The 21,682-nt window shown below is 48.5% G+C and overlaps 2 protein-coding genes across 5 annotated transcripts in view; both read left to right on the forward strand.

Annotated features, from left to right (window-relative positions):
* The first annotated feature begins 296 nt into the window (after positions 1 to 296).
* The window catches only part of LOC310661539 (uncharacterized protein), a 58,335-nt gene continuing 36,949 nt past the window's right edge, over positions 297 to 21,682 (forward strand). The window contains exons 1-3 of one of the 3 annotated variants that reach the window (XR_014503986.1): positions 3,052 to 3,151; positions 3,961 to 4,082; positions 4,973 to 5,145. Coding sequence is in view for 1 of the 3 variants with exons in the window: in XM_083407858.1 (XP_083263984.1) it covers positions 820 to 988; positions 2,687 to 3,151 (634 nt within the window). In the remaining 2 variants the exon portion in view is untranslated. Of the gene's footprint in view, positions 989 to 2,686; positions 3,152 to 3,572; positions 3,880 to 3,960; positions 4,083 to 4,972; positions 5,146 to 21,682 lie in introns of those variants that run through there. The other 2 variants (XR_014503987.1, XM_083407858.1) reach the window with 2 other exon arrangements.
* LOC310661660 (uncharacterized protein) lies at positions 8,750 to 15,544 on the forward strand. 2 transcript variants are annotated; one of them, XM_083408076.1, is made up of 4 exons: positions 8,750 to 9,203; positions 11,285 to 11,370; positions 14,244 to 14,300; positions 15,126 to 15,544. In XM_083408076.1, exons 1-4 carry the CDS (start codon positions 9,089 to 9,091, stop codon positions 15,240 to 15,242), a joined length of 375 nt encoding a protein of 124 aa, XP_083264202.1. In that variant the 5' UTR covers positions 8,750 to 9,088; the 3' UTR covers positions 15,243 to 15,544. The 2 variants fall into 2 exon arrangements, 1 of the variants encoding a protein (XP_083264202.1); XR_014504008.1 differs by lacking the exons at positions 8,750 to 9,203; positions 15,126 to 15,544 and having other exon boundaries at positions 11,248 to 11,370; positions 13,737 to 14,342.

Here is a 21,682-nt window from a genome sequence, read left to right on the forward strand (position 1 = left end):
TAGCGACAGCTGGATTGGGGACTGGGAGCAGCTGGCAGGACCATATAACACTGGTCCTAAAGGATCTACGGTGGCTCCCAGTACGTTTGCTAGAACAATTCACAGTGTGGGTCCTGTATACCTGAAGAAGGGTTGCCACCTGGTCCTTAAAAAACAGAGTTTTAAAATCCCATCCTTGACAGCAAACGTAAAAGGAATCAGGCTGCAAAACCTTGTTTTGAGCAAGTCCAGCTATGAGGCTAGCTGCCGTCCCTCCCTTTGCCCCACTTAAAGAATCAGGCGTCAACATGGGAACTTTAAAAATAAGCTTTACTTACTTTATAATCATGAATCAGGTCACAACAATACAGGGATTAAAAACTGTACAGGAAAAATACTGTTATAGATTTGCAGGAGACCCCAACCCAACTAAGCTGTAGAAATTGATCAACTGCAGAATTTTGATTAATTGGGATATCAATGAAAGTAAAGGCTGCACAACTGTGCCAGACGAGGAATTCCTGGGCTGACTTTTGCAAACCAGGCTGGCCCGTCTAGCAAAGGGCAAATCTGTTAACACACCTGAGCTTGCTGGGCACACGACCCAAGGGGAAGTGGGGATGAGCCCTAAAGGTATGGTGGGTACACAGCCTATCGTTTCAAGGGAAAGGTCTTTAGTGGGCTATGGCTCACATACTTTATCCTGCTTCCTCCACAGGGCCAGGCCTCCAGGGATGATGCGCCAGCTCCAGCTCCCGGGATGAAGGGCGAGAGAACATCCCAGCGGTTCCTGGCTGCCAACCCTCGCACCTCTTCCCCACTGCCCCTTCTCTGTGGGGCATGGCTCCTTCCCGACCCTGTTTGGCGCAGAAGCAGCAGCCAAAGTTTCCTCCCATTAAAACAGCTTCTCGGGTGATTTCTGAGAGGGAGGAGACTTTGGCTGCTGTTTCTGTGCTAGGCCCGTTGGACGCCCGTATGGTGGAGAAGTGGGGAGCCCTGATAAGATCAGGTAGGAGGAAATGCCCCTTCCCATGTCCCCCACCCTCCTGCCCCAGACTGGGCTAGCGTGGCTGGGAGCAAGGCGCTTGCTGATGTCTCCGTTTTCTTTGCAGGGAGGGAGCCTTTCCCCAACATATACTTTGTTCTGGTCCAATCCCTGGAAAGATGTGACGACCCTCAGGTACTGGGGCAGAGGGAACAAAGGGGTCCTTCCATAGTTTTTGACCCATCAGAGGCCCGTTCTCATGTGATGTCCTGCTTCCTCCACAGGGCCACACCTCCAGGGATGAGGCTCCAGCACCTGCTCCAGGGATGCCGAATGAGAGACCATCGTGGCGGTTCCCGGCCCCTGACCCTCGTCTGCCTCCCCCTCCGTCCGTTCTCCATGCCGGCATGGCTCCTTCCCAGCCCTACTTGGCGCAGAAGCAGCAGCCAAGGTTTCCCCCCATCAAGAACACCTCCAGAGTTATTCCGGAGCCGGGGGAGACTTTCGCTGCTGCCTCTGTGCCAGGCTGGCCGGGACGGATCCCAGACGCCCGTACGGAGGAGTTCAGGATGGGGCAGTTAATAAGATCAGGTAGGAGGAAATGCCCCTTCCCAGGTCCCCCCCCTCCTGCCCCAGAGTGAGGCTAGCGTGGCTGGGAGCCAGGCACCTGCTGATGTCTCTGTTTCCTTTGCAGCGAGGGAGAAGTTCAGCCGTGGAACCGCCGCATTCCAAGAGGGGCTGGAGCCCAGACAACGGCCTCTCGCCCCTGAGGTAATAGGACGGGGGGAGGAGGGGGTCTTAGGAAACACACCAGAAAGGCCTGCAGGATCAGGCCAAGGGCCCGTCTGGTCCAGCCTACTCTTCTCCCGGGGGCCACCCAGATGCCACTGCGATAGCAGCCAACAGGATTCGAGCCCAAGAAGCAGTGCTTCAAAGATCCCTTCTTTCTTGCAGGATCTCGACCGTGCACCGCTGTGGCTGCTGCCCAAGCCTCCCCCCAAAAGACCAGGTAAGAGGAAGGGAACCTTTGCATGGGGCGGGGAGAACACCCTCCAAGTTGTTAATGCTCTGGGTGCATTTCTGAAAAAAGGCATACACTGATAAGGCAGGTTTGGAGACTGGGGACCTTCCTATAGGGGTTGGCTGATTACAGCTCCAATTGTCCTTGACCACTGCCCTTTCCCCCTTCTTTTTTAATTAAAAACACAGCTTGAGGATTCCCCAAAGACAAATTCCAGAGCGTGGAATTGGGTGACAGTGGGGAGATGTAGTTTTTGGCCCATCACAGGCCATTCTCACATGATGTGCTGCTTACTCCAAAGGGCCATGCCTCCAGGGATGAGGCTCCAGCTCATGAAGGGCGAAAGAATATCCCAGCGGTTCCCAGCTGTCAACCCTCGCACCTCTTCCCCACTGCCCCTTCTCTGTGTGGGCATGGCTCCTTCCCGGCCCTGTTTGGCGCAGAAGCAGCAACCAAAGTTTCCTCCCATTAAAACAGCCTCTTGAGTCATTTCAGAGATGGAGGAGACTTTGGCTTCTGCTTCTGTTCTAGGCCAGTCGGGACGGAGCCCAGACGCCCGTACGGAGGAGTTCAGGGTGGGGCAGCTAATACGATCAGGTAGAAGGAAATGCCCCTTCCCAGGACCCCCACCCTCCTGCCCCAGACTGGGGCTTGCGTGGCTGGGAGCCAAGCGCTTGCTGATGTCTCCATTTTCTTTGCAGGGAGGGAGCCTTTCCCCAACATATACTTTGTTCTGGTCCAATCCCTGGAGAGATGTGACGACCCTCAGGGCAGAGGGGCAGAGGGAACAAAGGGGTCCTTCCATAGTTTTTGGCCCATCAGAGGCCCATTCTCATATGATGTCCTGCTTCCTCCACAGGGCCACACCTCCAGGGATGAGGATCCAGCGCCTGCTCCCGGGACGAAGAACAACAGACCATCACGGCGGTTCCCGGCCCCTGATCCTCGCCTGCCTCACCCTCCATCCGTTCCCCGTGTGGGCATGGCTCCTTCCCGGCCATACTTGGCGCAGAAGCAGCAGTCTAGGTTTCCACCCATCAAAAGCACCTCCCAAGTTATTCTGGATCCGGGGGATACTTTCGCTGCTGCCTCTGTGCCAGGCCGGCCGGGACAGATCCCAGACGCCCATACGGAGGAGTTCAGGGTGGGGCAGCTAATAAGATCAGGTAGGAGGAAATGCCCCCTTCCCAGGTCCCCCCCCCCACCCCAGACTGGGCTAGCGTGGCTGGGAGCCAGGCACCTGCTGCTGTCTCTGTTTGTTTTGCAGTGAGGAGAAGGTTCAGCCTGGGAGCCACTGCATCCTGGGAGGGACTGGAGCCCAGACAAAGGCCTCTCACCCCAGAGGTACTGGGACAGGGGGAAGGACAAAGACCCCCACAGGGAGGCAAGGTGTGGAAAGGCTCAGAGTTCAGGCAGGGGGAAATGCCAATTGAGTGCTGGAGGGGGGCGGGAGCAGGCCTGTCTCTCCCCAGCCCCTCGCCCGCCTCCTTCCAAGCCAGGGGTCAGGCCATTATGTGCCCAGGCAGGAGTAGCAATCGTTGGCAGCCAATGGGGACGTGGGGATGGGCAAGAGCCACGCCTCCACAGAGCCAGGCCTCCAGGGATGAGGCTTCAGCTCCAGCTCCTGGGATGAAGAGCAAGATAACACCCCGGCGGTTCCCGGCTGGCAACCCTCGCATCTCTTCCCCACTGCCCCTTCTCCATGCGGGCATGGCTCCTTCCCGGCCCTACTTGGCGCAGAAAGAGGAGCCAAGGTTTCCCCCCATTAAGAACACCTCAAGAGTTATTCTGGAGCCGGGGGAGACTTGGGCTGCTGCCACTGTGCCAGGCCAGTCGGGACGGAGCCCAGACGCCCGCACAGAGGAGGTCAGGTTGGGGCAGCTAATAAGATCAGGTAGGAGGAAATGCCCCCTTCCCAGGTCCCCCCCCCCTCCTGGGAGTCAGACGCCTGCTGATGTCTCTGTTTGTTTTGCAGCGAGGAGAAGGTTCAGCCTGGGAGCTGCTGCATCCTGGGAGGGACTGGAGCCCAGACAAAGGCCTCTCACCCCAGAGGTACTGGGACAGGGGGAAGGACAAAGACCCCCATAGGGAGGCAAAGTGTGGAAAGGTAGGGGGTATTGTCAATTGAGTGCCCTACATTATATTATAGGATTGCTTCCTTCCCATGAGGCTCCAGCTCATGAAGGGCGAGTGAACATCCCAGCAGTTCCCAGCTGACAACCCTCGCACCTCTTCCCCACTGCCCCTTCTCCGTGTGGGCATGGCTCCCTCCCGGCCCTGTTTGGCGCAGAAGCAGCAACCAAAGTTTCCTCCCATTAAAACAGCCTCTTGAGTCATTTCAGAGACGGAGGAGACTTTGGCTTCTGCTTCTGTGCCAGGCCGGTCGGGATGGAGCCCAGACGCCCGTACGGAGGATGAAAGGTTGGGGCAGCTGATAAGATCAGGTAGGAGGAAATGCCCCTTCCCAGGTCCCCCACCCTCCTGCCCCAGACTGGGGCTAGCGTGGCAGGGAGCTAGGAGCCTGCTGATGTCTCTGTTTGTTTTGCAGGGAGGGAGCCTTTCCCCAACATATACTTTGTTCTGGTCCAATCCCTGGAGAGATGTGACGACCCTCAGGTACTGGGGCAGAGGGAACAAAGGGATCCTTCCATAGTTTTTGGCCCATCAGAGGCCCGTTCTCATGTGATGTCCTGCTTCCTCCACAGGGCCACACCTCCAGGGATGAGGCTCCAGCGCCTGCTCCCGGGACGAAGAACAACAGACCATCGCGGTGGTTCCCAGCCCCTGATCCTCACCTGCCTCACCCTCCATCCGTTCCCCGTGCGGGCATGGCTCCTTCCCGGCCCTACTTGGCGCAGAAGCAGCAGCCAAGGTTTCCACCCATCAAAATCACCTCCAGCCTGGGAACCGCTGCATCCCGGGAGGGACTGGAGCCCAGACAAAGGCCTCTCACCCCAGAGGTACTGGGACAGGGGGAAGGAGGCAAGGTGTGGAAAGGCTCAGAGTTCAAATAGGGGGAAATGCCAATTGAGTGCTGGGGGGGGGGGGAGCAGGCCTGTCTCTCCCCAGCCCCTCACCCCCCTCCTTCCAAGCCAGGGGTCAGGCCATTATGTGCCCAGGCAGGAGCAGCGATCGTTGGCAGCCAATGGGGACGTGGGCCTGGGCAAAAGCCACGCCTCCCCAGGGCCAGGCCTCCAGGGATGAGGCTCCAGCTCCAGCTCCCGGGATGAAGGGCGAGAGAACATCCCGGCGGTTCCCGGCTCTTCCCCACTGCCCCTTTTCCATGTGGGCATGGCTCCTTCCCAACCGTACTTGGCGCAGAAAGAGGAGCCAAGGTTTCCCACCATCAAGAACACCTCAAGAGTTATTCTGGGGCCGGGGGAGACTTGGGCTGCTGCCGCTGTGCCAGGCCAGTCGGGATGGAGCCCAGATGCCCCTACGGAGGAGTTCAGGGTGGGGCAGCTAATAAGATCAGGTAGGAGGAAATGCCCCCTTCCCAGGTCCCCCCCCTCCTGGGAGTCAGACGCCTGCTGATGTCTCTGTTTGTTTTGCAGCGAGGAGAAGGTTCAGCCTGGGAGCTGCTGCATCCTGGGAGGGACTGGAGCCCAGACAAAGGCCTCTCACCCCAGAGGTACTGGGACAGGGGGAAGGACAAAGACCCCCATAGGGAGGCAAAGTGTGGAAAGGTAGGGGGTATTGTCAATTGAGTGCCCTACATTATATTATAGGATTGCTTCCTTCCCATGTCTCTCACCCTTCTGCCCCAGACTGGTGCTAGCATGGCTGGGAGCCAGGCACTTGCTGATTGCTCCATTTTCTTTGCAGGAAGGGAACCTTTCCCCAATGTGTACATTGTTCTGGCGAAATCCCTGGAGAGACGTGACGACCCTCAGGTACTGGGGCAGAAGGACGGAAGGGGTCCTTCTGAAATATGTTTGGGGAGTTGTAGGAACATTGTCCCCTGTGGCTGTTGCCAAAGCCACCCTTATAAAAAGAACAGGTAAGAGGAAGGAAAGAGAACACCCTCCAAGTTGAGTGTCAACAGAGAATAGGAGAAGAACCTTTCTGTTCTCATGCTCTCGTCCGGAAGTGGGTTCGCCAAGCTTTCTTTGGGAGCAATGTCAGGGCAGGGGCATTGGGCATCCATTCCCCACATCTGCCAGGAGGATACCAAGTCCTTCTTCCTCCACAGGGCTACGCTTCAAAAGAATGGTTTCTGTCGCCAGCACACAAGGTGATGGACACAGAGCGAGACTCCGTCTTCCGTGGTGTTCCAGTCTTGCTTTTCTGGATTGCAAAGTCCTTCCAAATCGCTTGAGGAATCCTGCTGAAGCACTTCTCGGAACATTTGAACTTTGATATGAGTAAGCAGGTCTCAAGGTGACTTCTGGATCAAGGCTTAATGCTGAAAATTCAGGATTTTCCCCCCCACAGGGCCACACTTCCCGAGAATGGTCTCAGTTGCCAGCACACAAGGTGATGGACAGATTGTAACTCCGTCTTCTGTGGCATTCCAGTCTTGCTTTTCTGGATTGTAAAGTCCTTGCAAGTCGCTGGAGGAATCCATGCTTCTCTGTGCCTTGCATGTCTTCTGGGATGTCCTGGTTGCTTTCTGAATGTGCCCTTCCCTGAAAGAGAAGAGCGGCATGACTGACACATGTTAAAACTAAATAAATAAGTTAGAGCAACTGGTTGCTTTCGATATGCCAATGATAAAATAATATTCCGTAACAAACAGTATTAAAAAGAAAAAAAAAACTAACGAGCTGTTTCCTTGCCTTCTCTGGCTGCTACTGGGAGCCCTGCTTAAGAAGACTGAAGCCAGCTGGTTCTCATCAGCACTTTCTCCTTGGAGTCCTTGAAGCTGCAGGTGAAGTCACTCCCCCTTCTCCCCCTTCAGGCTGCTGTTCAGCAGGTGAAGCAGATTTCTGCCCCGTGACAGTATCCCCTTCCCCAAGGTGTGCCTCCACCTGCTGGGTGGGTGCCGGCTTTGGGGGAGTACAATGGTGGAAGTGAGGGACCAACGGGGGGGGGGGGGGAGAGCATCTTCCAATGCAAGGCATCTTCCCTGGAGGATTTTCCATGAAGGCCATGAAATTGGCCGTAGACCCCAAATCTATCATCTTCTTCTTTGGCGATCACTCGTAGCCAAGTAAGATTGTCTTCCATGAACACGGTCTTAACAGTGAGTCCATAATGGACTGTGGAGGCCAATTCTGGATCCACACGTCCTTCCACAGTGGGGACATAGGTTTCTGGGTGGGAGTTGATGATGGTGAGGGTTTGCCAAGCATGCTTTCCACTTAACTTGTTTCTCCCTTTTGCCCTTAGTTCGAGTGTCTTCAAAGTCCATGACACCGTTGGTAAAGGCTGTTCTCTAATTGGGGAGCTCGCACGCCAGTGTTTCCCAATTGTTTAAACTACATTTCCTTTAGATTTGCCTTGAGATAGTCTTCAAACTTCTTTCGTTGAGCACCAGCATTACATTTCTAAGTTGCTTGGGAAGACGATAATCTGGTCTATAAGGCTGCTTTCTAGGTAATTGGAGAGGGTGGTGTGAGGCATCTGGGCATTAGGAATACAAGCCAAGCCTGGCTCTGTGGCCCTCCTAAATTGAGGTTATTCTGTTTCTGGGCAGCGGGCAGAGCCCCTCTTCACTGGGCATGGGACTGCCACATTCCCCGGCCTCCACAGGAGACTCACAGTCCCTCTCTCTGCGTCTCTGTTCCTTTTTGGCCACCGTCAAACGACTCTCATACTGATCCTAAGCTGAATAACTGCCCAGCCCAGCTGACCTCCCCACTCCAGAGCCCACCGCTCTCAACTGACTCTCAACTGCCTCCCCCCCAACATTCAAACTCCCTTTCAAAGCCTCCTCCAATCGTCACTCTCCCCCAGAATTCCACTCTCTCTCTTCCCCCCTCCCTCCCTGCTTGACATTCCCCTGGGAATTCTAATAGAATTACCTTAGTTACAATATTGTTATAGATTGAGGGGGGATCCCACTAAATCCTTCTCTGTCAAGACATCCTGTTAGAAGCACTTGAGCTTCCCATTTCTGGATCCTACGAAATTGGGGGAAGTGAGCTGTAGGTTCTGCTCCATGTTCTAAAAAGCAGATGTCATCCCCTAAATGATCCTGGTAATTGTAGTTTTCAGGGGTTCTGGCAATTGTAGTTCAGTGAGAGGAAAGCTGCAATGCACAGGATCATTTGGGGGACGTCATGTGCTTTAAATGTGCTTTAAATTCTCATTGGATGCACTTTAAATCGTAGGATCAAAGAATTGTGGAGTTTGGAGGGACCTGAGGGTATTTTACTTTTGTTTTTAAGTTGTAATCATTCATCTTGTTTTTATTATTGCTTGTAAGCTGCTCTGAGCCCGGCCTTGGCTGGGGAGGGCGGGGTATAAATAAAAAATTATTATTATTATTATTATTATTATTATTATTATTATCTAGACCAACCCCCTGCAATGCAGGAATCTCAGCTAAATCATCCATGGCAGATGGCCATCTGCTCAAAAAACCTCAAAGGAAGGAGAGTCTACCACTCTCTGGAGGGATTTCTTCCCGCTGTCAAACAGCTCTTCCTGTCAGAAAGTTCCTCCTGAAGTTGAGTTGAAATCTCCTTACTTGTAACTTGAACCCGTGGCTTCAGGTCTTGAGGGCCTCTGGAGCAGGAGAAAAGAAGCTTCCTCCCTCCTCCCTGTGACGGCCCTTGAGATATTGAGGGCAAAACATTTCTCTCTCCCCTTTCTCCACCCTAAGCAGAATTGCAAGGGGTCTGTGCATCTGGCTGGTAAGAAGAGGGTCAGAGTTTGGGATCCAGCCATGGCTGGCAGTGGGCAGGATCCTGGCATTGTCTGGGGTTGGACTAGATGACCCTTGGGATCCCTTCCAACTCTACCATCAAGCAGCCAAAGGAAGGGGCGGGGGGGGGGAGCAAGATGCAGAACAAAGGGAGGCACAACCACACACCCCAACAGCGCCCTCTGGCCTGACCCACGGTGGCCTCACCCCAGCACACTTTGACCCCCCTGATTTTATTTATATTAATTCAGCTGCCTGGCAACCCAGCAGCCTGGCCCCTCTTTGCCAGTTGATGTCACAAAGTGCTGATTTGCATGCAAGCCTTATAGTGGCCTGCAAGAGGGATGCCTGTCAGATGATGGTGAGAGACTTGCTGAGACAAGGGATAATGAGAAGGAACTCTGAAGGTAGGAGGTGCTCCGAGGCCCAGAGGAGATGAGTGGCAAATAATAATAATAATAATAATAATAATAATAATAATAATAATAATGTCTGAAGGTAGGAGCCCCAGAGGAGATGAGTGGCAAATTATTATTATTATTATTATTATTATTATTATTATTATTATTATTACCTGTTACAGGTACATGTGGCTTGGCTCCCTGGCTTGACATCTCCACAGATGTCGACACCTTGGCAGGTCCTCAACTGTAGCCCCCAGGGCCAACACCTGGGACATGTGGAAGAGGCATGTCTGTATCCAACCCGGGTCCAAGGAAGAGAGAGGGGAGCAATATGCTTCTTTCTCTCCAGGAGAGCAGGGAAAGGGACCTCACACAGAGCCCTCTCTGCCAATTGTCTTTCTAAGGTCCCAGTCCCTGCCCCCCAGCAATGCAGCTCTGCACACTTAGCTCCTTTTTATGCTGCTGGAGCCCCAAATGGATGGTTTGTGCACAGCCTTTGGTTTTAAGGGAAATGCGTCTAGCAGGCTTCAGCTTGCAGAGGGCAGGAGCCTAGTGATATTAATTTTGTATTCTTTCTTTGCAACATCTATGCATGTGACCCTTGATAATAAGGTTCCTGCCCCAAGCGGCTTACAATCTTTAATATGACACAGGGAGGGAACAGAGAAAGGTTGGGGTCCAGGGTGTATCCTGAGTCCTCCTGCGAGACATAAGCCAAGGTCTCTGAGTTTAGACTTTGGGATTCTCGGACATTTCCCATCTGTAACCTCTTCCTCTGTTTTTGCAATACTACAATTAAGGTGATGCTATTAGAATTCCAAAGGGAATGTCAATCAGGGAGGGAGGGGGGGGGAGAGAGGACTTCTGGTGGAGAGAGAAGATTGGAGGAGGCTTGGAAAGGGAGTTGTTTAAATGTTGGGGGGGAGGCAGTTGAAAGTGTTGAGAGCGGTGGGTTCTAGAAGGGGGCACTTGGTGGGGGAACTGAAGCTGGGAAATTTGAAGTTATCATTGTTAGGCCGAATTGCTGTGATAAAAATGAATGTATTGCCAAGGATGTTGTTTTTATTTCAAACATTGCCAATTTTGGATAAGATGGACTGTTTCAAGAAGTGGCAGAAAGATATTTCCAGATTTGTTTGGCAGGGCAAGAAGCCTAGAATAAAATTTAAGATATTAACTGATGCTAAAGAAAGAGATGGATTTGCCCTGCCAGACCTTAAACTTTATTATGAATCAGCTGCTTTTTGCTGGCTGAGAGAATGGCTGCTTCTTGAAAACACTGATGTGTTGGATCTAGAAGGTTTCAATAATGCATTTGGCTGGCATGCATATTTGTGGTACGATAAGGTAAAAGCACATAAAGCGTTTAAAAATCATATTGTTAGAAGAGTATTGTTTAATGTTTGGATAAGATATAAGGATTTGTTAGAAAAGAAAACCCCAAGATGGCTGTCACCAATGGAAGTGAAGGCACAGAAAAAACTCAGTATGGAGGCCAAATGGCCAAAATATTGGGAAATTCTGGAACAAGATGGAGACAAAATAAAATTGCAGAGCTTTGAAAAATTGAAAAATAAAGTGTGAGATTGGCTCCATTATTATCCAATAATGGAGGCATACAATTTGGACAAAAAAGTTGGTTTCCAGGTGGAAAAATCAAAATTGGAAGCAGAATTGTTAGAGCCAAAAATGAAGAATCTGTCAAGAATGTATAACTTGCTGTTGAAATGGAATACTCAGGATGAAATGGTGAAATTCAAAAAGGGAGGTGTGAGGAGGTCATTGAAATAAGTTAATGGAAGATAAGATATTGAAATTGTTTGATGTGTTTTAAATTGTTTTTCTTTTCTTTTGTTAGTTTAATGTGTTAGTGTTAGGTGTTAGTGTTAGTGTTATGTAGTGTTTTTGTATTGTATTGTATTGTCCATTTTTATTTCTTCTATGTAGTGTTTTAATTGTTGGAAATGTAATAAATATTATTTTTTTTTAAAAAAGGAACTGAAGCTGGGCTGGGCTTAGGATCAGTAGTCCAGTCGACATTGCCATGGGCATGCAGTGAAGAGGGGCTCCTTTCTGTCTCCTAGGTCCTAAGCCCAGTAGGCCACGGCAACTGCTGTGGCACCGTGAGGAAGAAGGGGAGGCCGCCAGATCTGGAATCTTGGAAGTCATGGTAAGTTGATTCCTGTGCCAGGAGGTTGTGGCCCCAACCTGAGTGAAACAGGGCTGGGGTGTGGTGGAGAGCAGGCCTGTCTCTCCCCAGCCCTTCGCCCCCTCCTTCCAAGCCAGGGGTCAGGCCATTATGTGCCCAGGCAGGAGCAGCGAGCGTCGGCAGCCAGTGGTGATGTGGGCATGGGCAGCATGGCAGGGGTGCTGGTGTCTCCGTTTGCTTTGCAGTGAGGGAAAGATGCAGCCTGGGAGCCGCCACATCCCGGAAGGGACTGGAGCCCAGACGGAGGACACTTGGGACAGGGGAAAGGAAGGGGGCCTTAGGAAATGCACAAGAAGGGCCTGCAGGATCAGGCCAAGGGCCCCTCTGGTCCAGCCTCCTCTCCTAGGGGCCACCCAGATGTGTGTGAGAAAGCCGCAAGCAGGATTTAAGCGGAAGAGCCCTCTGCCCACCTGGGACTTCCTGCAATGGCTTTTCTGAAGCATTGTTGCCTCCATCAGAACTAGCAGCCTTTGACCGCCCTCTCCTCCATTAAGTCGCCTCATCCTCTTTTAAAGCCATGCAGTCAGAGATGCTCTTTTGGTGCCTCTCAAGGTCTGTGACATAAGTCGCCTAATGCTCTTTTTTAAAAAATAATATTTTATTGAGTTTTCCAATTTAACAATCCAATAATAACCACATTAAAACATTCCAAATTATTATACAGTGGTACCTCAGGTTACATACGCTTCAGGTTACATACTCCGCTAACCCACAAATAGTGCTTCAGGTTAAGAACTTTGCTTCAGGATGAGAACAGAAATGGTGTTCCGGCGGCACAGCAGTAGCAGGAGGCCCCATTAGCTAAAGTGGTGCTTCAGGTTAATAAAAGTTTCAGGTTAAGTACAGACCTCCGGAACGAATTAAGTACTTAACCCGAGGTACCACTGTACAATAAAAAAGCCAAATATATTGTCAAATGATATATCTTTGTGTGACTTCCCATGCTCTGAATTTCATGGAGTGCTAATAATTTAATATCACATTGCATTTCTTAATTAGTCAATAAACTATTCCGATGTTACTTCTTCAGTTAATTTCCATTTATGTTTACAACCACTGGTCTGTTCAAACTTTCGCCTTCATAGTTCTGGTGAAATATTTCCCCTGATATTATCCGCTTCCTGCAATTCCATTTTCAGTTTCTGCCATCAGGAGCCAATATACGCCAGATCCCATACAGAAAGACACCATTAGCTCAGAGCAGCTCTCCAGAATTCCCCTCCATAGCCTCGTATCATCTCCCAACATCCTGGTACCTCTGCAAAAACAAAGTAGCTCTAATCTAGGATTTTTTCCTTCCTTCCACTGAGGCAACAGGAGCAGAGTTATTTCAAACCCACTTGTGTATTTCAAGTCATTGCCTTTTGGGAGAGGTTAACCAGGCAAAACTGCAAATACATATATATCAAAAAAGAATTAAAAAAGGCTCACCTCCCCCTGGGGCTATACACTTAATCCATCAATTATTTCAGCAAGTGGGCCAGTCCTTTGTACTGTTGTTTCTGCTCCTTAGTGATCTTTAGTTTCGTTTTCTGCTCTCAAGAGATATTTTAACTGTCATTGTCCGCCATTAATCCCGGGCATATCCAGAACTCTCCTCTTGGCCTTCTTCCAGCCGTTAATGAGATAATATCTCTGCGCTAAAAGGATAGCTCCATTAGGAATTCCTTTCATCTTTCCCTTAGTGATCATTGCCAGACTCATAGTCAAAATTTCACCAGTCCATTTCGCAATTAAAATAGCATCCACTTACATTTTCAAGACGTATTTTGGTTGGCGGAAATGACCGGCAGAATCCGAAACCAGGGAGAAGAGTTGGTGGAGGAAGATTGGAAGAAATTTAAAGATTATTTACAGAAATACTATAAAATTAATGAATGTTAGAATGATGTTGGATCGAGGTTAAAGGGTTTTTAGTAACAATGGGATGAAGGAATATGGAAAAACGGAAGGTTAATAGACGAAAAGCTAACGGTATAATATAATAAGATCAGGATAAGGATAAGGGAGAGGGAAGGGATTTGCTGAATAAATAATTGAACTGGATACAGAGAGGGGAGGTGTGGGGAGGTCCGGGAAATAAGCAAATGCAAGATATATTATGAAAACTGAATTGTCTTTATTTGTTTTTATTTTTGTATTTTTCTTTTTTCTTATGTGAAAATCATAATAAAATATTATTACATTTTCAAGACGTATTTTGGTCACGACGAAACTCTTTCCCCAGATCAGTTCCTTCTCAGTGGCTGATTAAATTAGCAAGTTATTTTGTCTCTGCTGGTTCAGGACATGCCTGTTAATTAAGTCCAAATTTTTATCTTAAAAAGCAGGTGTTCTCTGATCGTGGCGCCGGCTTGGGAGAGTTGCCACAGCCGTGCGGTGTACACCCAGCTCCCCCTGCCCCCTCTTCCTTCTAGACGGGCAGCAGGTATCGGACGATATGCAGGTGGAGAGCCCCCCCCCAACCCCAGGGGGGTTAGGAGGATAATTACTCCCATATTATCCTCTATTACCAGCACAGAAGGGCTCCAGTGTAAGTGGCACAGGCGATGGCCATGGCAGACAAACAGGAAGTCCTCTTTGAAAGCCATGCAGTCTGCTGCATCTCATGGTCATCTGATTGTTCCTGCCAAAAAGCGTCTCTTGTGAGCTCCGCAGTGGGGTGGGCTTTAAGTCCCTGGGGTGGGTGTGACAGCTGGATGGGCGGCTGAGGGGACGTTCTGTCCCTGGCGTTTGGTCTGTGACAGCCCATTCACATGTTCAGGGATTCTCCCCTCAAAGCAGTTCTTAGTGTCGAGTTCTCCCCTGCTTCAAAGATACCTTCTTTCTTCCAGGATCTCCTGCCTTCACTGTTGTGGCTGCTGCTGAAGCTGCCCTTACAAATAGAACAGGTAAGAGGAAGGAAAGATTTGCATAGGGTGCGGAGAACCCTCTACAAGCCAATGCAATTCTGGGCTGCATCAATAGGAGTATAGCATCTAGATCAAGGGAAGTTATAGTGCCACTGTATTCTGCTCTGGTCAGACCTCACCTGGAGTACTGTGTCCAGTTCTGGGCACCACAGTTCAAGAAGGACAATGAGAAACTGGAACGTGTCCAGAGGAGGGCAACGAAAATGGTCAAAGGCCTGGAAACAATGACTTATGAGGAACGGCTAAGGGAGCTGGGCATGTTTAGCCTGCAGAAGAGGAGGTTAAGGGGTGATATGATAGCCATGTTCAAATATATAAAAGGATGTCACATAGAGGAGGGAGAAAGGTTGTTTTCTGCTGCTCCAGAGAAGCGGACACGGAGCAATGGATCCAAACTACAAGAAAGAAGATTCCACCTAAACATTAGGAAGAACTTCCTGACAGTAAGAGCTGTTTGACAGTGGAATTTGCTGCCAAGGAGTGTGGTGGAGTCTCCTTCTTTGGAGGTCTTTAAGCAGAGGCTTGACAACCATATGTCAGGAGTGCTCTGATGGTGTTTCCTGCTTGGCAGGGGGTTGGACTCGATGGCCCTTGTGGTCTCTTCCAACTCTATGATTCTATGATTCTATGATTCTATGATTCAAGTTGAGTGTAAGTGTTCATGCTGTGGAGGCAGTTCTGAAAAAAAGGCTTACACTGATAAGATGAGTTTGGGAACTGGGGGCCTTCCCACAGGGGTTCCTTGACTACAACTCCCGTTGTCCTTGACCACTATCCTTTCCCCCCTGCTTTTTTAATAAAAAGGAACAGCTTGAGGATTCCCCAGCAATGCCGTCAACGAGCTCCCTGCTGGCTGGCAGAAGGAAGAGGCATTGGGTGACGCTGAAAAGACGAATTCCAGAGCGTTTGGATCTCAACTGAAGGACTGTATTCCAGTTTCTGATTTTTCAGCTGCTGGAGCATTTGAAAGCTATGGTGTGATAAATAGAGGCTTTACAAAAGAGTGAACTATTCCCTGTTCATCCTTTCGAACTATCAGATATTTTTTCCCGTTAAATCAAGATAAGATGAATTTTTCTACTCTGAGAAATATTCCGGGGCTGCATGCAGCACTGAAGCTACAAATGGAATTCAAAGCAGTGAAGCAGGTCTAGCATCTTCCTTTCCTTAATAGTTCCAACTTGTCCCTGGATATCTGGAAAGGCAATTGTGACTGCATTGGTTTTGAATGGGAGATCCTCATCTTTTGGTTGAACACAAACTTGGTTTCTTACAATGCGCACTTACGCCATCCTTCTGTTCGTGGAAATGTTTCTTACCTGTGTCCCTGTAGGTTCAAGTAAACAATATTAAACGGTAGTCGTACAGCGCTTGTTTTGATACACACAATCTCTCACCTACCTCGATAAAAAAGGCACATTAAATGCTTAGATATATTACTTTTGTTCTGCGTTTACTGTCAGTACAAATGTCTTGCAATTGGGTATTTTTTAAAAAAATAATAATCGGGAAATATGTCTTTATTCAGGGCAATTACTGTTTCATGTCTGCAACTGTGGAACTGTAGATATTAAAAAGTCTATAGAAAAAGGACATTTTAGATTGAACATTCTTGTTCTTTGCCATATATAACCCAGGTATTTGCTGTCTTATCATTCTTTCCTTGTGCTTGATGACTTGACATGCCATCTTTTAAAAACAATGAATAAAATTTTCTATAAATGCAAACACACACACACACACACACAAACCCAAGCTCCCTGCTGGAGCAACGCAAACTCTGAAGAGTTTGGGCTGTTGCAATTTTGGAAATGAGGCCTGGCACTAGAGGGAGAGATCCGCTCATCAGCACACAAGCTCTAAGACTCTCACCAGAGCGAGGAAACTTCCCAAATTAAATCAAAATAAAGAGAGAGAATTCAAAGAATTAGTGGAACAATTCTTGAAAAGTGTCTGGGGGTGAAATAAGGGAGTCCACTCCAGACCGCGTGGGGAAAATCGAAGTGGAGAGAAACGGGTACAACTAAACCTTTAGTCTCAGAGTATATGGGCATAGAAGGGATCACAGAATTGTGGAGCTGGAAGGGACCACAAGGATCATCTAGTCCAACCCCCTGCAATGCAGGGATCTTTTTGCCCAACGTGGGGCTTGAACCCACAACCATGAGATTAAGAGTCTCATGCTCTACTGACTGAGCTATCCAGGATGATTGTTCTGTAACGGAGCTCAGCACATGTCCAGGTAAAATTTTTATCTAATACAATCCAAGGCTGGTATTGACAGAATCCCAACCAAAATTAAAACCTGCTTCTTGCCCTTCTGAAGCCTTTCAAATGACAAGTATTCCTTTAGTTAGTGACAATCCATCATAGGATGTAATGCGGATGCTTTCAAAAAGTGTATTTTGCTGCCACCACGTGGCCAGAGCTGGTTTCAGTTATCGCGTCCCTTGAATTCAGCTTTCCGAATTGACGCTTCTGAGATTTTGACTCCTGATCCAAGATGCTATGCTACTCACCTCCGTGATATTCTGAAAGTAGCTCCGGGTCCAGCTTGTAACGCAGCTTGATAATAACGCATCAGGTCATGAGTGTTCAATTGGCGTACTTATAATCCTGGTATTGATTCAAAGGACCACATTCTCTCAGATTGCACACAGCAGACCTCACCAACTGATGCTGAGCAAAATGTTGGACTTCCAGGCTAGAACTCCGAGAAGAAGTCAAATGAGGTTTCTCCTGGCAGATCGGGACAAAGATATCACTGCTTTAGTAGCCTCCTTTTTAATAATAATAATAATAATAATAATAATAATAATAATAATAAGAATAATAATAATAATATTTATTAGTTTTCTCTTACAACACATAGACAAAAACACAAAAGAAAAACATTAAATTTGACACAACATAAAAACTTAACAACAATAAAAACACACAAAATAAAAGAAGATTTTTTTTTTGTTCTTATTCCCTGGTGTATTTACATTGCTAAAAGACTTCCTTGACACCCTCAAATCTGGATTTCATCAAATTACCTATTTAGCAGTTCCCAAATTCATATTTATAACATCAGTATCTTCTTTCATTACAAACTTCTTAACCTTCCTTCCAATTGTCATCCATAATAATCTTTATTATTAATCTTTTTCTATCCCTTAGCCTAATCTGTTACTTCTAGGGATTTCCTAATCATCTTATACTACAGTATCTCACTAAATATTTTTAAAATTTCTTCCAGTTTTCTTGTGTTTCCTCCTCTTTCTGGTCACAGATTCTTCCAGTCAGGTCAGCCAGCTCCGAAAAGTCCATCATCTTCATCTGCCATTCTTCTATTGTTGGTATTTCTTGCAATTTCCAAATTTTTTTAGTAGCCGCCTTTTTAGCCACAATCTTATCCAAAAGGCCAAACCTTTCAGGTAACAGACAGGGAGAAGCAGAATATCTAAGTGCACACGATCACAGTATGACCTTATGACCCTCAACAGCTTCACCCTGTCTTTTTAATTATCCCAGCGACTTGAAATGTTTTATACTGTGATGCCAAGAAAGGTATTTGATTTGATTAATCCAGGTATCCTCTTCAAAAATAATGCATTATCCAGACCCGTGAGGCAACCCAATGGGTCCCAGCACAACTTCCACAACTGCTTGAGGTCCATCTTTCTTCCAAATCCTGATCTCTCTTCCCCTCCCTGCTCTCCTGACTTGGCTTCTAGCTGTTGATGTTACCTGGATGTCAAGACGGATGAATGACGCAGCGAGAAAACAAACTAAAAAGGAGGCGCAGAATGCCAGCTGGAGGAGATACTGGTTTCTGCCATGGCTGCACCTCACCCAATGCAAATAAGGATCCTGAGTATTTCTGCATTTTTATGTTCTGTCTGTTGTACACAGCCCAGAAAGTTTTCCTTTAAATTGCTCTGTTAGCACAGGGAGAACACAGGTAATTGCAGGGATAACATAGCTTCACCTGACCTGCTGGAGCTACAGCATGCAATTGAGAAATTGCAATTCCCGTCCCCGATTTGCACCCATTGCTATTATGTGCCTAAGCGGTTGTGTGAAGCCTCACTTGATGCTCACTATGCACTGCTTGGTTTACCTTTCCGCAAGTAAGCGGTCCCTATTTATCTACTTGCACCCGGGGGTGCTTTTGAACTGCTAGGTTGGCAGGCGCTGGGACCGAACGACGGGAGCTCACCCCGCCGCGGGGATTCGAACCGCTGACCATGCGATCGGCAGGTCCTAGGCGTTGAGGTTTTACCCACAGCGCCACCCGCGTCCTATTATACAGAAGGTATAAAAGGTAAAGGTACCCCTGCCCGTACGGGCCAGTCTTGACAGACTCTAGGGTTGTGCGCCCATCTCACTTAAGAGGCAGGGGGCCAGCGCTGTCCGGAGAGACTTCCGGGTCACGTGGCCAGCGTGACATCGCAGCACTGGCAAGCCAGAGCCGCACATGGAAACGCCGTTTACCTTCCTGCTAGTAAGCGGTCCCTATTTATCTACTGCTAGGTTGGCAGGCGCTGGGACCGAGCGACGGGAGCGCACCCCGCCACAGGGATTCGAACCGCCGACCTTTCGATCGGCAAGCCCTAGGCGCTGAGGCTTTTACCCACAGCACCACTTGCGTCCCGTACAGAAGGTATGATAGGATACAAAATCCAGCTTCCTGCTAATCTTACCTTTTTTAAATTTTAAAACATTAAACAGCAAATTTCTGGTCCTCGTGGTCTTTGAAAACTTGAAGCCGTGTGGACAACGCCTGATAAAGTCTCAGACACCAGACAGGTTGCTGAATAAGATTTTTGGGGGTTGTGGGTGGGGCTTTCACATCCTTGGAATGCCCAGACGGAACAAACTTACAATGCATTTGAACAGAATCAGAATGTTCTGCAAAAGGAGGAGTTATGCAGATGGGCTCAGTTTGATCCCCAACCATCTTTCCTTGGCAGTTTTAAAATGGCGTTAAATGTTTTTGCACAATCACTGGTAGGGCTGCACTTGAAAGAAACTCAGAGATTGTTTGGTGTGGAGAGTGCTTAGAGAGCACAACCGGGGCAGGGTACAAATAACTATTATTATTATTATTATTATTATTATTAGCCTACACTAACCAGCAATTGCTCTGGAAGGTCTCAGGGCAGCAGTATTTCCACAAACACAAATGGCTTTAGCCATTGAAGCCCCCAATCCATGCACATTTTACTTGGGAGGAAACTCCATCAAACTGTTGGAATTTATTTCCACGTAGAAGACAGCCTCCAGATCAGGATTGGAAATGTCTGCAAACCAAGGTACCACTGTAGTATACACTGACCAGTAATTTCTCTGGAAGGCCTCAGAGCAGCAGTACCAGTATTTCCACAAACACACATGGCTTTAGCCCATGGGTAGGCAAACAAAGGACCAGGAGCCAGATCTGGCCCATCGCCTTCTAAATCCGGCCCATGGATGGTCCAGGAATCAGTGTGTTTTTACATAAGGAGAATGTGTCCTTTTATTTAAAATGCATCTCTGGGTTATTTGCGGGGCATAGGAATTCATTCATATATTTTTTTTCAAAGTATAGTCCAGCCCCCCACAAGGTCTGAGGGACAGTGGACTGGCCCCTGCTGATAAAGTTTGCTGACCTCTGCTAGCCATTGAGGTCCCCAATCCAGGCACGTTTTCCTTGGAAGGAAACCCCATGGAACTGTTGGAATTTATTTCCATGTAGAAGACAAGCCTCCAGATTAGGATTGGAAACAACACTTTTCCCCAGATGCTGCCCAAATTGGTTCTTTCGTTCTATTCTATTCTATTCTATTCTATTCTATTCTATTCTATTCTATTCCACATTGAATTCCCTAAAACAATGCCCATCTTAAGTCTGCATTATACCTCCTGCAGTCCTGCATCAATTTTGAGCTTTTCCATCATCCCCACTGCACCCCACCCTGTTACTCTGCTTCCCCTCCAGTTCGGTCAGAGTAACATTTCTGGGTATTCCCAAATACTATTCACCACGTTGTGACATTGTAGGTGGTGCTGATAAAGATATCACCAAATGGCAGCTTTATTTCTTTGCCCACCCATTCCTGCATCCACACAGCTGGAAGACGTCCAGGAATCAGCATCCCAGAAGCTGACCGCTTCTTCTTGCACTGCTTCCCAATCAGCAGGCAAGGGCAGCCCATCCCTGGGCACGCAGCAGCAAGCCAGCTTAGTTGCGTTGACAGGTGGGGAGACTCTTTTACCAACCAGCAGGGGAAAAGCAGGGGAAAGTTGGGCAAAAAAATAATAATTAGATGTTTTAAGGTGCTGGAACGAAGGTCAGGAGAATTCCGGCTGAAGAAAAGCACTTCTGCTCCCTGCAATCATCCTGTTAGAAGAAGCACCTCAACATCCCATTCTGGGTTCCTAGGAAATGGGCGTGAGGAAGCTGCAGGTTCCTCATCCCTGGTATAAAAAGCAGGTGTCTCCCCCCCCAATGATCCTGGGAACTGTAGTTTGTTAGGCGCTCTGGGAACAGCTCCCATTAGCAGAGATCCGTGGAGTCCTAGGAGCTCAGTCATGAGGAGGAACCAGGAAGGTAGGAGGAGCTCAGATGCCCCGTTCTGGAGTTGGGGAGGGAAATAGAGAACCGTTGGGTGTTGAGTGTCCCAGGATTGTGCCTTGCCTTCAAGGGGGACGCCCGGTAGATGGGGTTTGGTCCTGCTCAAGCTCTAACAGATGACCATATATTGGAGGACAGGAAGGGATTCCCCTCAGATCAGATTGGCTCAGGCATGTCTGAGAGGAGCTAGAGACAGCTGGATTGAGGACTGGGAGCAGCTGGCAGGACCACAGAACGCCGGTCCTAAAGGATCTATGATGGCTCCCAGTACCTTTGCTAGAACAATTCACAGTGTGGGTCCTGTATACCTGAAGAAGGGTGCCAGCTGCTGCTTAAAAAAAGAGTTTTAAAATCCCATCCTTGACAGCAAACTTAAACGGATAGGAATCAGGCTGCAAAACCTTGAAGCACGTCCAGCCATGAAGAATCAGGCATCAACACGGGAATTTTAAAAATAAGCTTTATTTACTTTGTAATCATGCATCGGTTCACATCAATAGTGGCATTAAAAACTGTGCTGGCAAAATAGTGTTATACATTTGCCGGAGGACCCCCCCCCCCAAACCCCAGAAATACACAAAAGGTAGAATTTTGATTAATTGGGATATCAGTAAAAGTACAGGCTGCACAACTGTGCCAGACAAGGAATTCTGACTTTTGCAAACCAGGCTGGGGGGTCTAGCAAAGAGCAAATCTGTTAACACGCCTGAGCTTGCTGGGCACACGACCCAAGGGGAAGTGGGAATGAGCCCCAAAGGTA

This window comes from Podarcis tiliguerta (assembly GCF_965153285.1).
Source record: "Podarcis tiliguerta genome assembly, chromosome: 13".
Taxonomy (NCBI): Eukaryota; Metazoa; Chordata; class Lepidosauria; order Squamata; family Lacertidae; genus Podarcis; species Podarcis tiliguerta.